Raw genomic sequence first — 24546 nt, 5'->3', positions numbered from 1 at the left:
TTTTTCTGTTTGGAATCTACTATTTACTTTCACCTAGCTATTCAAATTCTTTCTATCACTTCCCTTTAAAAGTTAATGCAACCCACATAAATATAGTTGATTGAGCTTGACAAAGGAGAAGATAATACAGTGAAGAAAAACAGTCTTTTCAACAAATGATGCTGAAACAACTGGATATACATATGCAAAAATAATAAATCTAGACACAGACCTTACACCCTTCACAAAAATTAACTTAAAATGGATCACAGTCCTAAATATAAAATGTGAAACTATAAAACTCCTAGAAGATAACATAGGAGAAAACCTAAATGACCTTGGGTATGGTGATGACTTTTTAAGATACAACACCAAAGCATAATCCATGAAAGAAATAATAAGTAGGACTTCATTAAAATTAAAATTTTCTACTCTGCAAAAGACAATGTCAACATACAGTATTTGTCTTTCTGTGTCTGACTTGTAAGTCACAGGGATGTAATGTACAGTATAGGGAATATATAACTTTGGTGCATAATCTATACAAATATAGAATCACTATGTTGTACACTTGAAACTAATGTAATACTGTAAGTCAACTATACTTCAATTAAAAAAAAAAGACAATGTCAAGAAAAGAATGAGAAGACAAACCACAGACTGGGAGAAAATATTTATAAAAGACACATCTGGTAAAGGACTCTTACCCCAAATAAACAATAAAAATCTTAATACTCAACAATAAGAAAATAAACTACCTGATTAAAATCCAGTCCAAAGACTTGAAGACACCTCACCAAAGAAGATATACAGATGGCAAATAAGCATATGAAAATATGCTTCACATTTGTACATCATCAAGGAAATGCAAATTAAAACAACAATGATATACCACTGCAACCTATTAGAATGATCAAAATCTGGAACACTGACAACCAAATGCTGATGAGGATGTGGAGCAACAAGAACTCTCATGCATTGCTGCTGGGAATGCGAAATGGTACAGCCATTTTGGAAGACAGTGTGGCAGTTTCTTACAAAACTAAACATAATATTACATATAATCCAGCAATCATGTCCCTTGGTATTTACCCAGAAGGAATTGAAAACTTACATCACACAAAAACCTGCATATAGATGTTTACAGCAGCTTTTCTCAGATGGAGTACTGGACAATGGATTATTATTCAGCACTAAAAAGTAATGCACCTAAAAGCCATGAAAAGGCATGGAGAAACTAACACAACATGGTAAAGCAACTATACTCCAATAAAAATTAATTTAAAAAAAAGACATGGAGAAACCTTAAATGCATATTACTAAGTGAAAGAAGCCAATCTGAAATGTCTATACAGTGTATGATTCCAACTACATGACATTATAGAAAAGGCAATAAATACTATGGGGACAATAAGAAGATGAGTGGATGCCAGCAGTTGGGAGCAGGTAAGGGATGAAGAGGCACAGCACAAAGGATTTTTAGGGCAGTGAAAATACTCTGTATGATACCTCAGTGATGGATACATGTGCTTATACATTTGTCCAAACCCACAGAATACACAACACCAAGAGTGAACCATGAGGTACACTATGGACTTTGGGTGATTATGATGCATCAATGTAGGTTCACCAACTGTAAGAAATATCCCACTCTGGTGGGTGATGCTGTTAATAGTAGGAGCTATGCATGTGTCGGGGCAGGGGTTATATAGAGAATCTCTGTACCTTCCCCTCAATTTTGCTGTTAACTTAAAATTGCTCTAAAGATTATCTTTATTTTAAAAAAAGGTTAATGTACTAAAAAAAACACCCTGATATCTTCACACTAGGGCCAAAGAGTCAATCTATAATTTTCATAAGCCACTCTATAACTTTTACATACTTCTCATTAGAATTGGAATTACAGCTATATTAGTGTAATGTAGTTCTCCCCACTAGACTGTAATCTCTAGGAAGGTAGGAACTACATTATGTCTTGCTCACTCTGTAAACAGCTGTAGAGTCAGTATAGTGCTTGATAAATATTTATTGAATGAATGAACTAACCCCGAGGACAGCAAGTGTTATATAACACCTGCTTCCTATTATTATCTTATCTCTCCAGACACTCTCCCAAAGCACCCACTCCTCTACCCCAGGGATACAACACTAATGCCCCAGGTAAAAACTTTTCTAGCTAACTTTCCTCACTTTACTTTTAGCAACAATTTGATTCTGCCATTGCAAACTGTGCTTCTAGCCAACTTCCCCTGTGCCTTATGGAATGTCCAGCTGAAGGTGGGATTGACATATATATATACTAATATGTGTAATCTAGATAATAAGAACCTGCTGCTTAAAAAGTAATAAAATAAAATTCAAAAACAAGCAAAAAAAAAAGAAAAATGTTTATTCCCAAACTTTTCATTAAACCTTCCCCTCAAGCTCCTCTTCTCAGAATCTCATCCATGCCTAACCTAGTCCATCCTTAATGTCTATGGAGTAAAACCAGCTTTGTCTAGTAGTTACATTTTTATGCCTATTTTCATCTAATTTTAAACTACTCACAGCAGAGCAAATATACTAACATCTTTTCATCCTCTGCACACATTTCTTTCAACAGGTGTTAAGTAGTTGTTTATTATTATCATAATTATTATTAACTAGATTTGACTGGCAATAGATTATCATGGCTTCTTTTATGCACACATGTTTAGATTCTCTCACTAGATTGTTTTTCCCTAAAGTAAAACCTCCTTTCTGCGTCTACCATACAAAACTAACTAAGTGTTAGAAATGCTCAAACACTCTTAAAATACAAAGTCAATGGAAATACTAGCCTATTTTAAAGACTTTCTTGTAAATGCCCATGGGGGTGAAGAGGTTTACATTCTTTGAGAACTTTACAAATTGAATTGCCCTGGAAGACTCAGTAGGCAAAATGAAAATCAACCTGAGGTCCATTTTCCACTCCCACCTCTATCTCTATTGAACTAACTGTGTGACCGTGACCACAGGAAGAGCCATGACATTCATTCTCTGTGTGCCTTGCTTTTCTTATCTATAAATTAGCTGATACATATAAATGCATTTCCAACAATGCCAGGTACAAAATAAGTGCTTTATAAGTGTGTGACAGTATTTATATTGAATATCATTACCATACAATCTTTCAGTCTGTTTTTAAATCTAACCCCAAAGATAGAGGTTTATATAAACCCTGGAAGGAAACGTAAATCTCACTATCCAAAGTGGTAAAGTTCTACAAGGCAAGGAGACAGGATTGCTAAGAAAACCTGGTGTTGAACAGGAGAGGATCATTAAGTCTCATGCTTGTCATCACAAACATCACTAACCTGAAAACAGAAACAAAAGTGACAAGAGTAGCAGGTGTGAAAGAAAAGAGAAGGACTGAAGTAGTTTGGGTATACAAGCAAAAAGAAATGCCACTTATACTTCTAGTTTATAATTTTCAAAATGAAGAAGAACAACGATCTTGCTGAAAAATAAAATCCAAATGAGCTCAAAGTAATAACACACACAAAACCTTTCCACAGATACTGTTAATAATGTAATTTATTGAAATTTAATCTTAAATGATCATAGAAAAAGACTTTATTAAATACATAGATTTTTATTCTCAGTAGAGTTTTCAACTGAGAGAATTTATTATCTACTTTATTGACTATTTTATTATTTTCCCTCTACCATCCTGATTTCTCAAACAACATAATTATCTACAGCAAAGATTGATCAAAATATCATGGGTTATTTACCAGATTTTACTTGTCTACAAAAATCATTTCTATTTTTTTTTCCCCTCAGTGATCAGTGGCTCCACAAATGGGAATGAATGGACTTTTTCTCCACTTCTCAGGTTTATGTCACAGAAATGATGAGCCTTCACCAGAACAAACTTCCCATTCCAGTCTTACAATTACCCCTGTCTAGGGAGTTTTTTATTTTTTTATTTTTTTGGATTGGCAAACAGTATCTACATTGTTGAGGACAATATGAAGAAGAGAAAGAGAATCCAGTTCACTAAGAAAAAATAGCAAGATAGCCTTCTTTTTACAAGAATGGGCACACTGATGTGCATTTAATGAAAAAGCAAAATGCTAAATAATTAGCAAATTTAGGTTTATTTTGAGACACTTTTTTTCCCTGGAAGTTAGGCCTATGGAAAACATCATAAGATAGAAAATAGAAAATAGCAGCTTATTTTCCCATCTTTTATTAAAATAAAAAGCAATTTATGGTTATGCAGAGAGGTGCATTTCAGGAAGCCTTTAATTCTACAATTAAGTTTAAATATGCTCCATCTCACCAAAAAATACCTTCTCAAAAACATTTTTTTTTTAGAAAATAGGCAGTAAAAACACAGCCCTAATTAGATCTCTCTCACAAGCACACACAGACACAAACATACACACATTCTCAACAAATACAGAGCAGAAGAAACATAGCTATAAAAAATTCAAGCTTTCTCCTGATGCACTTATGTGATGAAAGAAATTTGTAAGACTCAATGCAGAATATAACAATTACTATTGGAAGGTAATGAATTAGTAAAAACTACATGGAGATGGCCTCCAAAGCATCAGCACATAAAATCACTTAGCCTCTACCTTACTGTCAGCTGTGGAAATGCCAGTGTTTAATACATACATTTGTATATTGAGCAGACACAGTAGTTTTGGAAAAAATACAAACAGTATTTAAGTTTGAAAAAGCAAATGAGAAAAATAATAAATCACTCCTTCTTCCTATACTGCTCAACCTGCCTTTGCTTAGACTTTATTGAATTCAAATACTAAGTATTTATGTATGTGGTTTTTCCTGTGAGCAGAGAGAAAAGTAGAAAATGAGAAATCGTGTAGATCTATTTTTAGGAAAAAAGTATATGCATTTCAGACTAGCCAATTTTTAGACCGAAATAAATTACAATGCTCAGAAAATGATGTTTGGGAATATTAAAATACCTTTACAACACACAGAGTTGTTTAAAAATTTTTTGGCTTTCTCATCTATATGATAAACTATTTCTTTTACAAAAATTGGTTAAAACTTACATTTGGTATTTTAGTCTGAAGATATTTCAGAGGCACAGAAAACCTAAATCATAGTAAGTTTAACAACTCTTTTGAGGCCATAATCAGTCTTATTGTAATGAAAGAGAACTCAAATTGGGTTAGAGATAGTTGTGAAAATGAGAAAATTAGAATAAATTGCATTAAAATACTAATATTTGAAACTCTAGAGTAGCAAGGTTCCTTTTAAGGAGGATTTATGTTTATGAGTAGAAATCCTGAGACCGGTATTGTCTTTTTCTCCTTACAGAAAACCCATGTTTCTTCCAAGCAATTAAGTTTTCTATGGGGAAATTGACAAGTGGGTTAGTTCGATGCTACACTCTCAGCCTAAAATCACTGTGCTTACTTCTCTCCTTTTTTGCTGTAAAGAAGACAAAAGACTCCTGCTTTTACTCCTCTAAATTCTTTACTGTGCCTTTACCTCATCTCAACTCACTGGTGGAATCTTTAATGTATGAATTCACAAAAATGGGATGAAGAATTAGCATTTCTATGAATAAACAGATTCCCAGCATAAGATTCTAGAGATCTGGAGTTCATTTTTTTTTTTAACTCAGTTCACCACGATCATGGGTCCATTGCCAAACAGTGATCTCCATCTTCTTTTTGTGTCTATAAAACAATATTTTAAGTCCCTGAAACACACTATATGAAATGAAGGCAATTTAATACATTTCAGATTTATGAAATGTAATGTGATAAACAAAATAATTACTAAAGGGAAAAGATTAAGGTTTTCTTTTTTTTTTTAAGGACATTAATCTTTTCAAACTTCTAGACAGAATTACTAAATTACCATTTGACATTCTAGGGGCCTAAGAGCATGATTTCTCCCCCATAAGTGAAATCTTTCACTGGCTTCAAATTCCCTATTGCTCAAACTGATCAAGGAAGCAACTTTTCATTTTGGGCAAGTATCATTTTCAATTTAATGATGACCTTGAAAGGACAGAAAGGTTGCATAATGTGTGGTTAAGAATGTGTTCTGGGGGCAGATTAACCAGATGTAAGATGGGGTTCCACCAATTATGAACTACACAACATTAGGCACATGTGCCAGCTCTAAATGTTCTGTGTCTCAGCTCCAAATCTACCCTCTCTGCCCTGCTTTGAGATCTGGAGCTGGACAGTGAAAACATTTCTCTTTTGAATAGCTCACACAACGTTTGGCTTCGTTAGTAAAGAGCACAGGATGCCACAAAGCACAGCAGAGGAAGGAGCTTCTCTTTTTGGTTCCAGCGTAGGTTTTGTTGTTATTCTTGGACCATGACTGCCAGCAATATAAAGCAACCCAGTTACAGTCACCCTTCAGTGAGTTTTGCAGGCATCCTGGTGGATAATTTCTTCCTTGGACACTAAATTGTTAACCAAGTCTAGCCCACATCATCCCAGCAAATTTCTCCACCTTCCAGAGGGTTCCAGTCACACCCTCTCCAGTAAAGTTTAATTCTCAGTGTTGGGATGTGGAGGTCACCCCTCCTCCAAATGTATCCTTTCCTTAATTCTCTGTCGCAATCCTAGAGGCTGCTCCCTACATTTGTTAATTCCTTTCTTCTCTACTGTTCTTTTAGTTCTTTTTGCAGTTAACCATGTCTCAAAAGGTAACAATTCTTCATATTACATTTTCTCTGTTCAAATTACTAGGGTGGTTTCTGTCTCCTGAATGAACACTAACTGATATGAAAGTCTGTAAAATGAGGATAATATTAGGGTTGAATTCTTCGATTTGTTTTGATGATTAAAAGAGTTTATATAGATAAAGTTCTTAAACCATGTACATTTGGTAATAGTCTTAATGTAAATCAGGGACAGGCTTACAACTGTAAATCCCAGGCAGATATTTCAATAGATAACTCTTCTGATATAGTAAGAAAAACAGAAAATAGTTTAAGAAATTCCTACTTGGGTTCTAATACAAGATGGTGACATAGGAAGATCCTGAACTTATGTCCTTCCACAGACACAGTGAATCTACAGCTACATATGGAGCAATTTTCTCTTGAAAAAACAAAGAAAACAAAACTAAAGCCTAGGTGAGAGACTCTTACACATGGTGCAAATGAGAAAAAACCCACTACAAAGCGGGTAGGAGAGGCTGACAGTCTTGCCCTAAACCTGACACCAATCACAGCGATTCACAATCAGAAGGAAACTCAAAACCCAGAGCTTCTCCCCAGGGAGTGAAAGACTGGAACCCTGATATAAGGTACCCCAACTTTTAAGACCTGCACCTGAGGAAAAGCCCCCCAAGCATCCAACTTTGAAAACCAATGGGGCTCACACCCAGGAGACACACAGATTATAGTGAACTGAGAAATGGCTCCTAAAGGGCTCACAGTCTCAGACTCACCCCACAGACCATTGCAGAAGCAGCTGATCGAGAGGTGCCTACCTTTATGTGAAAGAGGCTTATATGCTTATCTAAAAAGTGTCAGCCTAAAGGGCAGACGTTTACTTTAACACACATCCAGGGCCTGCTGGGGAACTCCCCAGGAATGGAGGCTGGCAGATGCCATCTTTGCAGAGCTCTCTGTCTCCACCCAACTTGCTGTACCTCTTGGAAATGGCTTGCACCCTCCCCAGTTCTTGTGCCTGATTCCCAGGGAACACCTCTAAGTCACCTGTCACTGGCTTATGTCACCAACAGGGCTTATGCTAGGGGGATCCACAAGACTGTAACCAACAGAGAAAAAGTTCTTAATTGTCTACCACCCCCAGGAGACAACAGACAGAGATACCCAGTCTTTCTATGGAAAAAACATATTAGCTTATCTTCATAGCTGTGGCCTGAAGGGCAGGCTTCTGATCACACAAACATGTAAGCATCCACTCTGATCTCTTCCAGAGACCTCAGAGGGTAGGCAATATCCTCATGTCCTCCCTCTGCTTGATTCTAGAATGGCAGTATCTCCCAGAGAGGAACTGCACAGTGTCTGGTGTCCTGGTTTTTGTGGCTGCCGCCCAGAGGACAGCCCTTGATTGCCCAGCTCTGGTGGTCAGTAGGGTTTATATTCCCAGGTCCTGTTAGACTGTAAGCAATGGAGAGACAGAGCTTGGCAGGCTACCACCCCCAGGGCCCTGTGCAGACAGCAAACCAAAAGACACCCCCAATATTTCTGTGAAAGAGGCCTATTTGCTTGTCCCAGACCTTTGGTCTGAGGGGCCGGCTTCTGGTTTGGCACACTTCTAGGGGCCTACCAATGTGCATTCCAGGGATGGAGGTCAGTGGACGCCATCTTTGCAATCTCCTTCTGCCTTGCTCCAGGTCACATGGTGTCTCCCTACAAGAAACTCATCTGGCATCCTGATTTTTTCAACTGCCTCAGAGAGGACACCTCTAGATGGTCTGGCTATGGGGGCCAGGAGGACTTAGGCTTGCAATCTCACAGAAATGTATATATTTGCATACTTTACAAGTTGCTGCCTGGAGTTCTGGCTGCCTGAGAGTCCAGCTTCCAATCAGCCTGAATCTAGGTGCTGACTGAGAACTTCTGCTTTGGGACATTGACAGGACTTAGCACACCCTCAACTACTGGGAGGCTACTTGGACAATCACAAATGTTTTAGAGATAACCCAAGAGCTAGGTTAGGGTTGAACCATAAAGTTCTACACGAGGCTACTTCTTCAAGACTGGGAGAGGTAGCTGTTTTATCCAATGCATAGAAGCCAACATAGAGAGAAAAGAAAAGTGAAGAAATGGATGAATATGTTCCGAGAGAAAGAACAAGATAAAACCTCAGAAAAAGTCCTTAATGAAATGGAGTTAAGCGACTCATCTCTTAAAGAATTCCATGTAATGGCCGTAAAGATATTCACCAAACTCAGGAGGAAAATGGATAAACACAGTGAGAACTTCCACAAAGAGGCAGAAAATATAAGAAAGTACCAAACAGAAGTCACATAGCTGAAGAATGCAATAATTAAACTGAAAATACACATGCAGCATTCAAGAGCAATAGAAAGGATCAGTGAAATCAAAGACAATGCAGTGGAACTCTCCCAATCAAAGCAGAAAAAAGAATTTTTAAAAAGTGAAGTTAGTTTAAAGGATTTATGGGACAACATCAAGCAGGCCAACATGTGCATTATAGAGATCCCAGAAGGAGAAGAGAGAGAAAAGGGGGCAGAAAATTCACCTGAAGAATAAGTTGAAAACTACCCTAATTTGGGAAGGAAACCTCCAGATTCAGGAATCCCAGAAAGTTCCAAAGAAGGTGAACCCAAAGAGACCCACACCAAGACTATTATAAATTTAAATGTCAAAAGTTAAAGACATGGAGAGAATTTTAAAGCAGCAAGAGAAAAATAACTTGTTAAATACAAGGGAACCCCCATAAGGAAATAAGCATATATTTCAGCAGAAATTTTGCAAGCCAGAAGGGAATGACACAATATATTCAAAGGGCTGAAAGAAACTTCCAATTAATACTATACTTGGCAAAATTATCCTTCAGAATTGAAAAAGAGATAAAGTTTTCTAGCAAGAGCTAAAGAAGTTCATCACCACTAAACTGTCATTACAAGAAATGTTAAAGGGACTTCTTTAAGCTGAAAAGAAAGGATGCTAATTAGTAACAGGAAAACAACTGAAAGTATAAATCTCACTGGTAAAGATAAACACACAGTAAAATTGGTATAGTCTACTCTTGTAAAGGTGGTGGTTTAATCACTATTAAAGATAGTATGAAAGTTGCAAGAAAAAAGTAGTAAAAAAACCTGTAACAACAATAATTAGTTAAGAGACACATAAGATAAAAACATATAAAATGTGACATCAAAAACAAGAAACATGGGGGTTAAGAAGAGTGAAAATATAGAGCTTTAGAATGCATTCAAATTTAAGTTGTTATCATCTTAAAATAGACTTAATAAATGTAAGTTGTTACATGTAAACCTCGTGGCAACCACAAAGCAGAAACCTATAGTAGATACACAAAAGATAAAGAAAAAGGAACTAAGCATACCACTATAGAAAATCATCAAATCAAAAGGGAAAAAAGCAAGAGAAAATAAAAGGAATGGAGGAGCAACAAAACGGCCAGAAAACGATTAACTTAACGGCAACAAGCACCTATCTACCAATAATTACTTTACATGTAAATAGACTGAATTCTCCAATCAAAAGGCACAGAGTAGCTGAATGGATAAAAAAGAAGATCCATCTATAATGCTACCCACAAGAGACTCACTTCAGATATACAAACTGAAAGAGTTAAGCTTTTGAGATAAGTGATATCAGACAGAATAGACCTTAAAACAAAGACTGTAATAAGAAACAAAGAAGGGCATAACATAATGATAAAAGGGTCAAACCAACAAGTGGCTATAATGTTTGTAAATATTTATGTATCCAATATAGTTTCTCCTACATATATAAAAATATATTAACAGACCTAAAAGGAGAAATAGACAGCAATACAATAATTGTAGAGGATTTTAGTACCCCCATTTTTATCAATGGATAGATAATCCAGACAGAAAATCAAAAAGGAAATATTTGGACATGTTGGACCAGATGTACTTAACAGATATATAGATATATATGAAACATTCCATCCAAAAGCAACAGAATGCACACTCTTCTCAAGTGCACATGGAACATTCTCCAGGACAGATTATATGTTAGGCCACAAGACAAGTCTTAATAAATGTAAGAAGGGTGAAATCATATCAAGCATCTTTTCTAACCACAATGGTATGAAACTAGAAATCAATTGCAAGAAAAAAATGGAAAAAACCACAACTATGTGGAGGTTAAAAACATGCTACTAAATAACCAATGGTCAAAGAATACATCAAAAGAGAAATCAAAAAATTCCTTAAGACAAATACATATGGAACTACAACATACCAAACTTCTGGGATAAGACAAAAGTTCTAAGAGGAAAATTCATAGGGATAAATGCCTATCTCAAGAAACAAGAAAAACCTCAAATGACCTAACTTTACAACTCAAGGAACTAGAAAAAGAACATAGCCCAAAGCTAGTGAAAGGAAGGAAATAACAAAGATCAGAGTTGAAATAAATGATATAGAGATTAAAAGGCAATAGAAAAGATCAATGAAACTAAGAGCTATTTCTTTGAAAAGATAAACAAAATTGACAAATTGTTAGCTAGACTAACAAAGAAAAAGGGAGGACTCAAATAAATAAAATCAGAAATAAAAGAGGGGGCATTACAACTGATAACACAGAAATACAAAGACTCATAAGAGACTACTAGAACAATTATACACCAATAAATTGGAAAAACTAGAATAGATAAACTCCTAGAAACACACAACCTGACAAGACTGAATTATGAAGAAATAGAAAATCTAAATAGACAACTATGAGTAAGGAGACTGAATCAATAATCAAAAACCTCCCAACAAACAAAAGTCCAGGACCAGAAGACCTCACTGATGAATTCTACCAAGAAAATTTTTTCTACCAAACATTTGAAGAAATAATACCAATCCTTAAACTCTTCAAAAAATGGAAGAACACTTCCAAACACATTTTCAAGGCCAACATTACCCTGATACCAAAACCAGAAGAGGATGCCACAAGATGAAAAATTACAGGCTAATATTCCTGATGAACAGAGATGTTCATCAAACACCTCAATAAAACATTAGCAAACCAAATTCAAGAGCATCTTAAAAGAATCATACACTATCATCAAGAGTGGTTCATTTCAGGGATGCAAGGATAATTCAACATCAGTCAATATGATACATCATATTAACAAAATGAAGGATAAAATTCATATGATCATATCAATAGATGCAGAAAAAGCACTTGACAAAATTCAACATCCATTTATGACAAAAACTCTCAACAAAGTGGGTATTACGGGAATGTATCTCAACATAATAAAGGCCATATATGACAAGCCCACAACCAACATCACAATCAATGATGAAAAGCTGAAAGTTTTTCCTCTAAGATCAAGCACAGGACAAGGATGCCCACTCTCATCATTTTTATTTAACATAGTATTGGAAGTCTTAGCCACAACATTTAGGCAAGAAAAATAAAATTAAAATAAAATAGAAGAGCATCAAAATCAGAAACAAAAGAGTAAAACTATCACTGTTTGCAGATGACATGATCTTATATATAGAAAACCCTAAAGATTCCCAATAAAACTGCTAGAACCAATCAATGAATTGGTAAAGTTGCAGGATACAAAAGCAATATACAAAAATCTATTGCCTTTCTATACATCAGTAATGAAGTATGAGAGATAAATTAAGAAATGAATACCACTTATAATTGCATCAAAAAAAACCCAAAACATCTAGAAATCAATTTAACCAAGGAGGTGAAAAACCTGGGCACTAAAAACTATAAGACACTGATGAAAGAAATGAAAAAAGACACAAATAAATGGAACAATATTCCATGCTCATGGATTGTAAGAATATTGTTATAATGCCCATACTACCCCAAGCAATCTACAGATTTAATGCAATCCCTGTCAAAATTCCAGGGGTATTTTTCACAAAAAAATAGAACTATCCTAAAATTTTTATGGAACCACAAAAGACCCCAAATAAAATAAATAAATAAATAAATAAATAATTATATAAATAAATAAAAAGCAATCTTGAGAAAGAAGAACAAACATGGAGGCATCTTGCACCCTGATTTTAAACTATATTACAAAGCTATAGTAATTAAAACAGTATGCTATTGGCCTAAAAACAAACAGATGAATGGAACAGAATGGAGAGCCCAGAAGTAAACCCACCCATATATGATCAATTAATTTTCAATAAAGAAGGCAAGAATATACAATGGAGAAAGGAGAGTCTCTTCAATAAATGGTGTTGGGAACACTGCACAGCCACATGCAAATAAAATGAAAGTGGACCACTATCTTACACCATACACAAAAATTAACTCGAAAGGGATTAACGACTTGAACATAAGACCTGAAACCATAAAAATTCTACAAGAAAACATAGGTAATAAGCTCCTTGACATCAGTCTTGGCAATGATTTTTGGATTTGATACCAAAAGCTGAGTCAACAAAAGCAAAAATAAGTGGGATTACATCAAACAGTTTCATCCATTTCTGGCTCAGACTTCCTAAAACCCTTGAAATTTCCGAGGTGTTACACGTGACAAAGTTGTCTTTTGTTATGCTAATGGGTTGACTTTGGACAGTATCTAAAGATGGAGGCTGGTTGCCAATGGAGCCAACTACATGATTAGAGGGTTGGAACTTTCAGTCCTACCCCTAACTTGTGGGGAGAGGAGATGGGCTGGAGGTTGAATCAATGGCCAATGATTTAATCAATCATACCTGTGAAATGAAGCCTCTATGAAAACCCAAAGGACAGAGCCTGGAGAGTTTCTGGGTTGGTGAACATGTGGAGGTGCTGGGAGAGTGGCACCTGGAGAGGACAAGGAAGCTCCTCGTCCTTTCCCCATACTTTGCCCTATGTTTCTCTTCCAGCTAACTGTTTTTGAGCTATATTCTTTTACAATAAATGGGTGATCTAGTAAGTAAAATGTTTCTCTGAGTTCTGTGAGCTGCCCTAGCAAATTAATCAAACCCAAGGAAGGAGTCTTGGGAACCTCTGACTTATATCCAGTCAATCAGAAGAACAGTAACAACATGGGTTTGAGACCATCATCCGAAGTAAGTGGAAGAAGAGGGGAGGCAGCCTCGTAGGACTGAACCTTTATCTGTAGAACTTGATGGCATCTCTAGGTAGATAGTGTCAGAACTGAGTTAAATTGTAGGACACCCAACCGATGTCCTGAGCACTATCTGGTGTGGGGAACACCCCTCCCTACACCAGAATTGAGTCCTTGGAACACAAAAGATGGGAATTTATCTGAAGAAAACAAAAACACTAACTCGAAAGGATATATGCACCCCCATGTTCACTGCAGTATTATTTACAATAACCAAGTGGTACATATACACAATGGAATAATATTCAGCCATAAAGCAGAATAGAATCTTGCAATTTGTGACAGCACAGATGGACCTTGAGGGTATTATGCTAAGTGAAATAAGTCTGACAGAGAAAGACAAATACCATATGATTTCACTTACATGTGGAATCTAAAAAACAAACAAACTAACAACAACAAAAAAACACCCAAGGTCCTAGTTCAGAGGACAGATTGGTGATTGCCAGAGGCAGGCAATTTGTGTAGGGGGCAAAAAGGGTGAAGGGGGTCAAAAGGTACAAAAGTATATCCTAGTTATAAAATAAGCAAGTAAGTCACGGGGATGTAATTTATAGCATGGCAACTATAATTAATAATATTGTATTGCATATTTGAAAGTTAAGAGAGCAAATTTTAAAAGTTCTTATCACAAGAAAACAATTTGTAACTATGTATGGTGATGGGTGTTAACTAGACTTATTTTCATGGTTATTTTGCATTATATACAAATATCAGATCATTATGTTGTACGTCTGAAACCAATATAATGTTATATACCAACTATACCTCAATAAAATATTTTTAAAATTTAATAACAAATAAAAAACATTCTTAATTAAACAACACTCACTTAAGTAGCATGCACTTTACATTCAGAGAGTAATTATGCACACAAATCTTAGTCCAGTCAGTCAGGACTTTCACTCACCACAACTGGCTTCATCTGCTCCATCTGGGCAGTCAGATGTAAAATCAGAGAGCTTGCTGGATGAAATACAGCCTGCATCGTCATGTGGCCCAAATCCAGCTTCAAAATTAAGAGATCGAGAGAATAAAACATCTTTTTTTCGCCAACATAAATGGGATGCAGAATTGCTTCATGAACACTAGTTTTTAAATATGCTAAAAATGGCAAGCACAGGAGGATCTCAATAAACCTCTGGCCATTAATATAACATAAGTCCCTATCAGTGGGACATGATAAGTCCCCTTCCACTCCAATCCCTAAACTCCTGTATGGTAATAATACTAAATTCAGTGAAGGAGATCCTATAATTGCCTATTGGATAAATTTACAAAAACGGTGAGAAAGTTTTTTTTTTCCTTTGTGTAAAATCATTGGTCTTTCAGGAATAATTCATGTAAGTTTGGTCTAATGAGAATTATGCTCTAACCAACTGAGCTGGTGTTGATTGAAGCACACATAAATGAGTTTTGAGTTAATTTATGAAAAGAATTCTCTGTACGTGAGATCGAGTATTCTCAGAGCCTTCTGCTAAGGTTAATTTTAGTGATAATTTAAAACATTTAACCACACTTCTGCTTCCAAATACATTCTCCTCAATGTCAACTCTAATGCCTTTCTACTATTCTAATTCCGGTGATGCAGTATATGATTAGAAGAATAAAAATGTTTAATTAATTAACAGAAATAAGTAATTCTGGCTAACCCTCCAAAACTCATTAATCGTTAAATCTGCTGCTTTACATTCTTTAATGTCTATCAAAACAACTCACACACACAGAGCTTAGAAAGGTTTATTATAAATTCAGGACACACATTCTGAGTAATGTAAATGCATGTTAACACAATACGGAGTTAGGACATAGAATATACAGCCTTACCAATGAAAGATGTCTTTAATAAAGGACTTTTAAAAATTCTTTAACTCAGATATCAATCCAGAATTAATTCTCCTATATCTTCCTTGATTAGTGAGTGCATTTAGCTCTTGTTAAGAATGCAGCTTTTCCTCTCACTAAATATGTTGTTTAAGGAAACATAACTTCAGAATGTATGACATGCCTGATGTCCACATGCAGTTATTTTTCATGTATGGAGAGTAAGAAAAATGAAGTGTTTCAGTTTTCAGGCAACATTTTTTTTTTTTTTTTTTTTTTTTTTTTCTTTTTGCGGTATGTGGGCCTCTCACTGTTGTGGCCTCTCCCGTTGCGGAGCACAGGCTCCGGATGCGCAGGCCCAGCGGCCATGGCTCACGGGCCCAGCCGCTCCGCGGCATATGGGATCCTCCCAGACCGGGGCACGAACCCGTGTCCCCTGCATCGGCAGGCGGACTCTCAACCACTGCGCCACCAGGGAGGCCCCAGGCAACATTTTTAATATTTATTTCTATTTGTTAATTGAGACCTGACTGTAGGGGTGGTCAGAAAGAAACATCAGTTAGTGTTAAAATAACAAAGTAACTGCAGGCACAATGTATACCATTTCAACGCACTCTCAGAACCTAAACTACAGTTAGATTTTCAAAAATGCCTATTCTACTATTTGGGATCCATTTTTATGACAATATACCTGTCTCTTAACTGAAATTCTCTACAAAATACTTAGTCAAAGAATGAGCTGAACTCCATCTGTTTCTTGAAAATATTATGTTTTGAATTTAAACACAGAATTTTAGGGTCAAGTTTGAAATTTTTTATTGGCCTTAAGTCACTTTTTCAACCATGATAATCTTTTTGAACTCCTGAGTGATTCTGAAACATGAATTTAATTACATATTCACTTGAAGTGTCAAACAAAATTAAAATACAATTGAATTTTTATAGCAGTGTTTTAAAACATGAAAATATTTTAAATTCATAACTTTTATAATTAAAATAAAATCTGTATGTGACAATTTTAGCCACAAATGTAGAATGTTATTAGAAGAGAGCCTAAGGCCTAGACTGTGATATAACATATTTTTTTAAAAAGGTAAAAATATATTTTGAAAAGGTAAAAAAATATGTTTTAGTTTTCAGGGACATGTGATATAATCCACATCTTGGTATTAGGCATTAGTGAACTATATTACTGAAGGATTCTAATATATTTTATATTTTGATATCAAGGAAAACTAATTATTTTAAGGTTCAAAACTGCAGCAACCACAAGAAAAAAACTTACCTTTGCTTTGAACGCTAGTACTTGGAAGTGTCTTATATGAAATTTCACATTCCTGGGATACACTGATATCATCTATAGCAACAGTAGCATGTGATGATAAAACAGTAGCTTCTAAAATTAACTATAATTACAGAAAGATAAATTATTAAAAATATACTATAAAAGTCTTGAAATAACTTTCTAGGCCCAAAATGGAGCCATTCCTGCCCTGGATGCCTTGACAGCAAACCAAAACTTACACAACTTTCATGCCCCTTTAATGCTCCCCTTGACCAGAAACAGAGTATATTCAGCAGTCAATCTCCCAACTTCAAGCCAACTCTGGGCTCTATATTTCCTTGTTCCTTCTCACCCTAAACAAGGTTGACTATATGGCCCCAGTCAACTCGATATTTTCTGTTTTACTCTTTCTCATTCTTTATTCTTTACCCTATAAAGCTTCCTACCTTCCAGCCATTTTACAGTTCTCCAAATAGAGACTGTCTGCTTCATGAAGTGCTGAATAAACTTTGTTTGTACCACCTAAATTGCCTTCTTTAACCATTTTTTAACAAAAGTAAATTTATTATAATCATGCTTTTTGGTGTAGAGAAGCTCATCTGCATCTGTCCCAAACTTCCAAACTAATTTTAGAAAATTGTTTGACCAGAACATTCAAATGAGGAATTTATAAAGTCATAACTCCTTTGACAGCACCACCTTAGGTAACCCTAATATCTTAGGTAACCCTAATATCTTAGGTAACCTTGTTTCAATTAGAAGTTGTAACATTCATCATGACTGAAGGCTGCCTTCCCATTGGAGCCATTAAGTCATAAGCATTTAAAATGGGCTCTTTGGGGTAATCAACTGTGTGGTTTACAACTCAGATTAATTGAAATATGAATTCATTTATAACGGGTTGGCTGAAGGCAACAATTCATTTCTATATCAGAATATTTAAATACTTAAATATATATTATATATACATATATGGAAACCTACTTAGTTAGGTAAATAACCACATACAATGGTTAATAACATTCATATGCTAAAGCACTTGGAGGCATCTATTTAGGTTTAATTTATTTTAACATTCTAAATAATGACTGGTATAATTTGTTTTCTTTCTTGTTAATCACTCACATTATTACGTTGTCACTCCACCATGAAAGAAAGGAAGAAAAAGAAAGAAAGAAAGAAAGAAAGGAAGAAGGGAAGGAAGGAAGGAAGGAAGGGAAGGAGGGAGGGAGGGAGGAAGGAAGGAAGGAAGAAAGAGAAGGGAGGGAGGGAGGGAGGGAGGAAGGGAAGAAGGAAGAACGAATTTATGTCCAGAGCCTTAAGGATGCATAGCAGGACCACTAGACCAAGACAGGGCTAGTAAGTGCATCTCCACGTAATCAGGGAGGATCTCTGGTCTCAAAATCTTACAATTTACTTGATATGATACATTAACAACTAAGCTATACCATAAGTACTATATAAGAGAGAAATACAAGATATTAAAAATCAAAGAAAAGCACTTCATTATTTCTGTCAAGAATATGAGATAGAATTTGAAAAATAAAAGACTTAGCAAAGAGGTAATATTAAACTTCAGTTTTAATTGTTGCCTAAGATTCTGTTACCATGAGGAACTGGTAACATAACAAGAAAAAAAAGAAATGTGAACATGTAGAGTATATTTAGAAAAATTTGGGCATTGTAGGATGATGGGGTTTAGGACATGCTGTCCCAAAATAGGGCACCTATGCAGCATATGGAGTATTTCTAGCCAAAGGAATTTGAGAAATGGTACGTGCAGGATGGACTTTTTGACCTTTCCTCTAAAGCAGATCAAACCCTCATGTGAGAGGAGCCCTCCCTATGCCAGAGACATCCTTATCTCTGAAGACAAAAGGACACAGAGAAGCTGAACAAACAGGCCTAGCTAAGTTCCCCAGTTTATTACACACACCTCATACTGTTTGCCCTATCGTACCTTTCTACAACTATCCACTCTTCATCAAACCTCTCACAAAAACACTCAGGTTTAACTATTTCTTCAGGTCTTCATTTCCTTATGAAGGCTCCCACATCAAGTAAAACTAAAATTAAATAATTTTATATGCTTTTCTCCTGTTAATCTGCTTTATCAGTTTAATTTTGAGACCCAGTCAGGTACCCTAATAGGGTCAAGAAAAACTATTTCCTCCCCTACGGTAGGAGTATAGGATTTTTTGCCTAAATGAATTATTGTCTAAATATTTGTTTAAGAGAAGAGGACTGATTGCATGAATTGGTGCAGCCCAACGGGACAGCAATTTGATGACATCTATTAAAAAGATAAATAGGGCTTCTTTGGTGGCGCAGTGGTTGAGAGTCCACCTACTGATGCAGGGGACATGGGTTCATGCCCCAGTCCGGGAAGATCCTACATGCCACGGAGCGGCTGGGCCCGTGAGCCATGGCCGCTGAGCCTGCGCGTCCAGAGCCTGTGCTCCGCAATGGGAGAGGCCACAACAGTGAGAGGCCCACGTACCGCAAAAAAAAAAAAAAAAAAGAAAAAAAAAGAAAGAAAAATAGAATAGACTACAAAAATTAAGCCCATCCTCAGGGTTTACCTTAGAGAGACACCCATAGGCACACATATGAAGACCTGGGCAGGAATGTTTGCTTTAATGTTGGTTTTGATAGCAAATTAATCAGAACAACTCAAATGTGAATCAATAAATAAATGGTGATATAGATCATGGACTACTGAGCCAGTTAAAAAAAAATCTATCTCTGTATGCTAATATGGAAAGACCTTCAACATAAGTTTCTGAGTAAAAATTAAATTACAGAAAAAATTTATAGTATGACACTACTTAGGCTAAAAATGCACATGGTTCAGATTTCTAGATATATGTGGTACATACATACATATTAATTAAATAGAAAACTGTCTAGAGGTAAAAATAAACTAGTGTTATAGTTACCTGAAGATACAGACTATGATGGAAGGTAAGGATGCTCAGGAGGGACTATTTCTTAATCTGAAATTTTTGATATTTTATAACAAGATGTATATAATTTTAATGATTTTTAAAATTCTGATTAGAGCTGGTTTCTGTAGAGTCTTAGCCAAGAAATTTGGCCTTCATACAAGAGGCAGAAAGAAGTAATAGATTTTAAAGAAGGATTTTGATGAAATGTATATAAGCATTGTGAGAAATAAATTATGCTTAACATCATTAAGTTATTGTAATGTATTTGGACAGCTTTAATTTCGAAGAATTTTTTTTATTCATTATTGTAGTATGTCCTACATTGAAGTCAATTAAAATACAGATGTTTAATTCTTCAAACTCATTAGACAGGTAGTTATGACCACCATATTTGAAGGACTACACTACTCAAAGGAAAGCTGGAAAAAGACAGAATGTTTGTTTGGGGCACTTCTGTGTCCCAGGAGAGGTACATGCTCCTATTCTTTGAATGGAGTGGGTGCATCCTGGGATGAGCTGAATAATGGGATAGGTCTTTAAAATATGGTTACATCATTTTGTCCAAAGAAAACCACTAGGCTCTTTTACATCTTCATAATAAAATGTAAGTATAAAACAACTCCCAGAGCAAAATAAAGATGATATTAGGTCAGGTACATGTCTGCTTGCTTACTTCTATATAATTAAATTCAGGACCATGTAATGAACGATTATAATTTGACTATTAATTAAAATTTTCCAACTTTAAACAGAGAATAATGTTATTTCCTTTAAAAAAATGTATCTTATATCTGTAAATAATACCACCTGATTATTCCAAAATCATCTTCACTGTTTCTATCTTGTATTACTTGCTTTAACCAAGCTGATCGTTTGATTTGTCACCAAAGGCAGTTCCCTTTGGGAACTACAGTATCATGTAATAATTGGTATGTGAGCCAGAGGTTGCTCAGAAGAAATGTTTCAATCATTGACAAAGGCAGAGTGAAAACCTTATTTTATAAGTTTCTCAAGGTAATTTGAGAGTTAAAATTTCAAATTATATGTAAATATCTTTCCTTCTAAAACCATTTTTTAGGATCTTGCTGATTTTTGTCTTATCCAATTATATTATATTACTCCCTGAGTGAACAGAATCACTTCTTGTTTTCCTTTCAGGAAGCACAGCAACGTGTAAATATTGTTTATAATCAAGTGATTACTTTTTAGATCTGCAAAACAGAAAGAAACTTTTCCAGAGAAATACTCAACTAGAATATTTAAATTTTGGTTCTTTGATATCTTCCTTTAAAAAAGAATAATGAGAGTGAATATGAATATCTAAGAGGAAATATGAATCTAAGAGGAAATGGAGACAATAGGAATATAGTAAGAAGCAGTAAAGAAAAATTCGACTATAGTAATTTTTGATGACTGATGGTGGTATTAAAAATAAGATCAACGGCAAACTTTTATTTAGAGCTTACTGCATGCCAGGCACGTCCACTTATTTTAACACTGTGAAGATGGTGTTATTTTCTTCCACATTTTAAAGCAAAGGAAACAGAAGCTTAGAGAGTTGAAGTTATTCGTTGAAGGTCACATATCTAGTATGAAAAATGTGTGACCTGAGCCATGGATGACTATGCTGTACTATATCACTATCATGAAATAAAGAGATAACTGGTCTTTAGCAGATACTGCAGAAAAGAGCTACCTGGCAAAACAAGATTGAATGAAGCCCTAGGTTAAGAAGGCTGAGGACAGAGCAACATTACAGAGACTAGACCAGCTTTTAATTTGCATTATAAATCTCACCCTTCACTGAATCTTCAAATAATATCAGGAAATTGTTTTTGATTTATACCATTGACTCTGATCAAGAGCGAACATGGTATCAATCATTGTGGAAAATTTCACAAAAGGGTCATTTTAAAATGAAATCTGAAATATGACACAATTATGTTTTAGTAGCAAACTCAAAGACAGTAGATCAACTGGAAATCAATGGACAGCATTCAGGAAAAGTACTACCTCTGGATATGAAATTAAGAAGAGCAGTTAGGAAAGAAATTGTAAATTAAATGAAAATATTTGTGTAAAAAACTGAACATATAAAATGAGTAGGCCCAGTTAAAACAGATTGAAAAAATTCTATTAACTACTTGACTTACATTCTTCCAATAAAAACTGCACAGGAAATGGAGAGAATATTGAAATGTTGTTAATTTGCTGTTCTGACAAAATAAACAGTAAGCCTAATCCTTTTCCACTAGGAAAAATGAAAGCCCTACCTAACCAGGGGGCAACACTTTATCATCAAACACATCACTAAATGAACTGCCTAACATTGGTTCAGGTCAGGAGAAATTTTGCCTCTAAATTTGTTTTTCAAAAGCTTATTGCTTTCCAAATTTTAATTTTCCAAATTGCTGATTAGAGACTGTGGACTTGTAATGGCTTTCTGAATAGTGACATCTGAGAGAACAGTTCTTATTTTTCTTTTCACTGAACTGTAGTTTTTAAAACAAGCCTGTCCTTCAGCCAAGTAACAAGATTACATAAGAAGGAACAGAGGTGCACGCCAAAATCCTTACCTTCTGGGGTTGAATTAAACATGGCTGAGACTTAGCAAGAACCCAGGACAATTCACTCCCCTCAAAAAGCCAGCACAATTAAGCAGAGGCTGGGAATTCCCTGGCAGTCCAGTGGTTAAGACTCTGCCCTTCCAATGCAGGGGGCACAGGTTCGATCCCTGGTCGGGGAACTAAGACCCCACATACCACATGGTGCGGCCACAAAAATACATTAAAAAAAAAAAAAAGAAGAAGAAGAAGAAGAGGCTGATTGGTACTGACTGGGAGCCCCCAGGTAGGAGAGAGAAAAGCCAACACGTGGTGCTGATCCAGCACGGAGGGGAGGGAAGACAGAAAACATCACCAATCTGTGGATACCAAATTACAAAATTCCAGCAAACCACTGGTCAATTTAAAAACGAGTTAGTATGCCCCCAGATAATAAAGAGCAGTCTCAGTTTGCACCTCAAAACAAAGCAAGACAAAAACCCCAAAAGAAGAAATATTAACAGGAAAAAGAAAAAATACCCAGTGCCGAAACGTTTCAATAATGATGATAGGGTAATGAGGCCAAGAAAGAATGGCACAAGTTTCAACTCATAATATTTCTCAAATAGCCAGTTCTAACAAAGGACATTCTGGGTTTTTGTCTTTTGTTTTTTTATTAAGACTTTTAGAGCAGTTTTAGGTTCGTTGCACAACTGAGAGGACGGTACAGAGGGTTCCCACACACCTCCATAGGCGTCCATAGCCTCCTCCATTATCAACATCCTCCACCAGAGGGGGACATGTATTCCAACCCATAAAACAACACTCACACATCATAATCACTCATGGTAAAAAGGTTTTCCCCAAAGGATGAGTCCTGTATTCTCTAGCAGTCTGTTGTTCTCTGGGTGGAGCTGTTTGTTCTGAGGTGAGGTATTATTTTAAATACATCTTCTCCAAAATATCTTGTGCTCTCTCTGTTGGATTTCTACATTTACCTCAGTTTGGAAATGAGTACCAGATGAGGTGTGTTATTTTTCAGAGGCTCCTAACATCCCAACAATGTTCTTACTTCCCCAACCCCATTTACAGAGGAAGAATCAGAAGCACGGAAGGATTAAGCAATTTCCCTCTGACTGGACACCTGGCTTTGAACCCCAGGCTCCAGAGCTCATGTTCATAGCTACCATTTTAGCTACATTCTCTTTAATTCAGATTCCTCTCAAGCACTGCTTTTATTATCACTGTGGTTTTCACAGATTGGAAAATTTGGAGCTCAAAGATGTAATGTACACAATCACTTAACAACCCATGGGGTGAGCAGAGATGGGAACTCAGACTATGGGACTCCTAAGGCAGTGAGTGTTCCAATATGTTCCACCATCTAATCTAGTTTCTAAACTACCTCTTTTCAAACATCATCTAGAAGGGAGTCATGTCCAGGAGGGTGGAAGCTGGTGCACCCATTTGATAAGCTCCAGTTTCCTTCTTTCATTATTAACCAAGTAAATGACATAAAAGTGTGATAAAATTCTCAGTATTAATGGGCAGCAGCAAATAAGGCAATAGGATTAAAATATGAGTGCAGCCAGATTTTTTTCACTACCTCATATAATCCACCATCCTCACTTAAGAAAACAAATATTTTCCCGTTAAATTACTCTTCTCTCTGCCATCCTATTCAATTCTTATTTACATTTTTGCTATGCTTCCACAAGTAAGTCTTGAGCAATTCATCAAGATAACCTCTCTTCTCATCCCTGATCGTGAATGTCTGCTTTATTAATATCAGATACATTTATGGGATATATATATTATATTATATTATTATCTGGAAAGATCAGCATTAAATAAGCATCTTCTGCTCAGATGTATTAATTTCTTACGTGCTTACCTGAAAAGGCAGAGTAGATTCTCCAGCCTTTGCAAAGAGGTCGATTTTTGCTTGTCTCCACTGAGATTTGGATATTCTGATTAGATCACCTTGCTTCTGCAAATCCCCATCCAGTGATGTTCTTGTAAAAACTGAGAGGTGTGAATGCTGAGACAAACGATACCAAAACTGCACCTGGTGAAAAATGTGTTTGAATGAGATAAATATTCCATTTACCTGTGTCCAGTAGCTCTTCTATAGTTAAAAATATCCCAAACTACTTCTTAATTCTCCTCCAAACATGCAGACCCAGAAAATGCTAAGT

At 35.8% G+C, this 24546-nt stretch overlaps 1 protein-coding gene across 1 annotated transcript in view; it reads right to left on the bottom strand.

Annotated features, from left to right (window-relative positions):
• The window catches only part of MALRD1 (MAM and LDL receptor class A domain containing 1), a 625167-nt gene that overhangs the window by 474270 nt on the left and 126351 nt on the right, over positions 1-24546 (bottom strand). The window contains exons 14-15 of the mRNA XM_060096153.1: positions 24243-24416; positions 16858-16978 (exon numbers count right to left, since the gene is read on the bottom strand). Of these exons, the coding sequence (XP_059952136.1) occupies positions 16858-16978; positions 24243-24416 (295 nt within the window). The remainder of the gene's footprint in view (positions 1-16857; positions 16979-24242; positions 24417-24546) is intronic.

This window comes from Mesoplodon densirostris, chromosome 4 (genome assembly GCF_025265405.1).
Source record: "Mesoplodon densirostris isolate mMesDen1 chromosome 4, mMesDen1 primary haplotype, whole genome shotgun sequence".
NCBI classification, from domain to species: Eukaryota; Metazoa; Chordata; class Mammalia; order Artiodactyla; family Ziphiidae; genus Mesoplodon; species Mesoplodon densirostris.
This window is presented reverse-complemented; position numbering and strand designations above follow the sequence as displayed.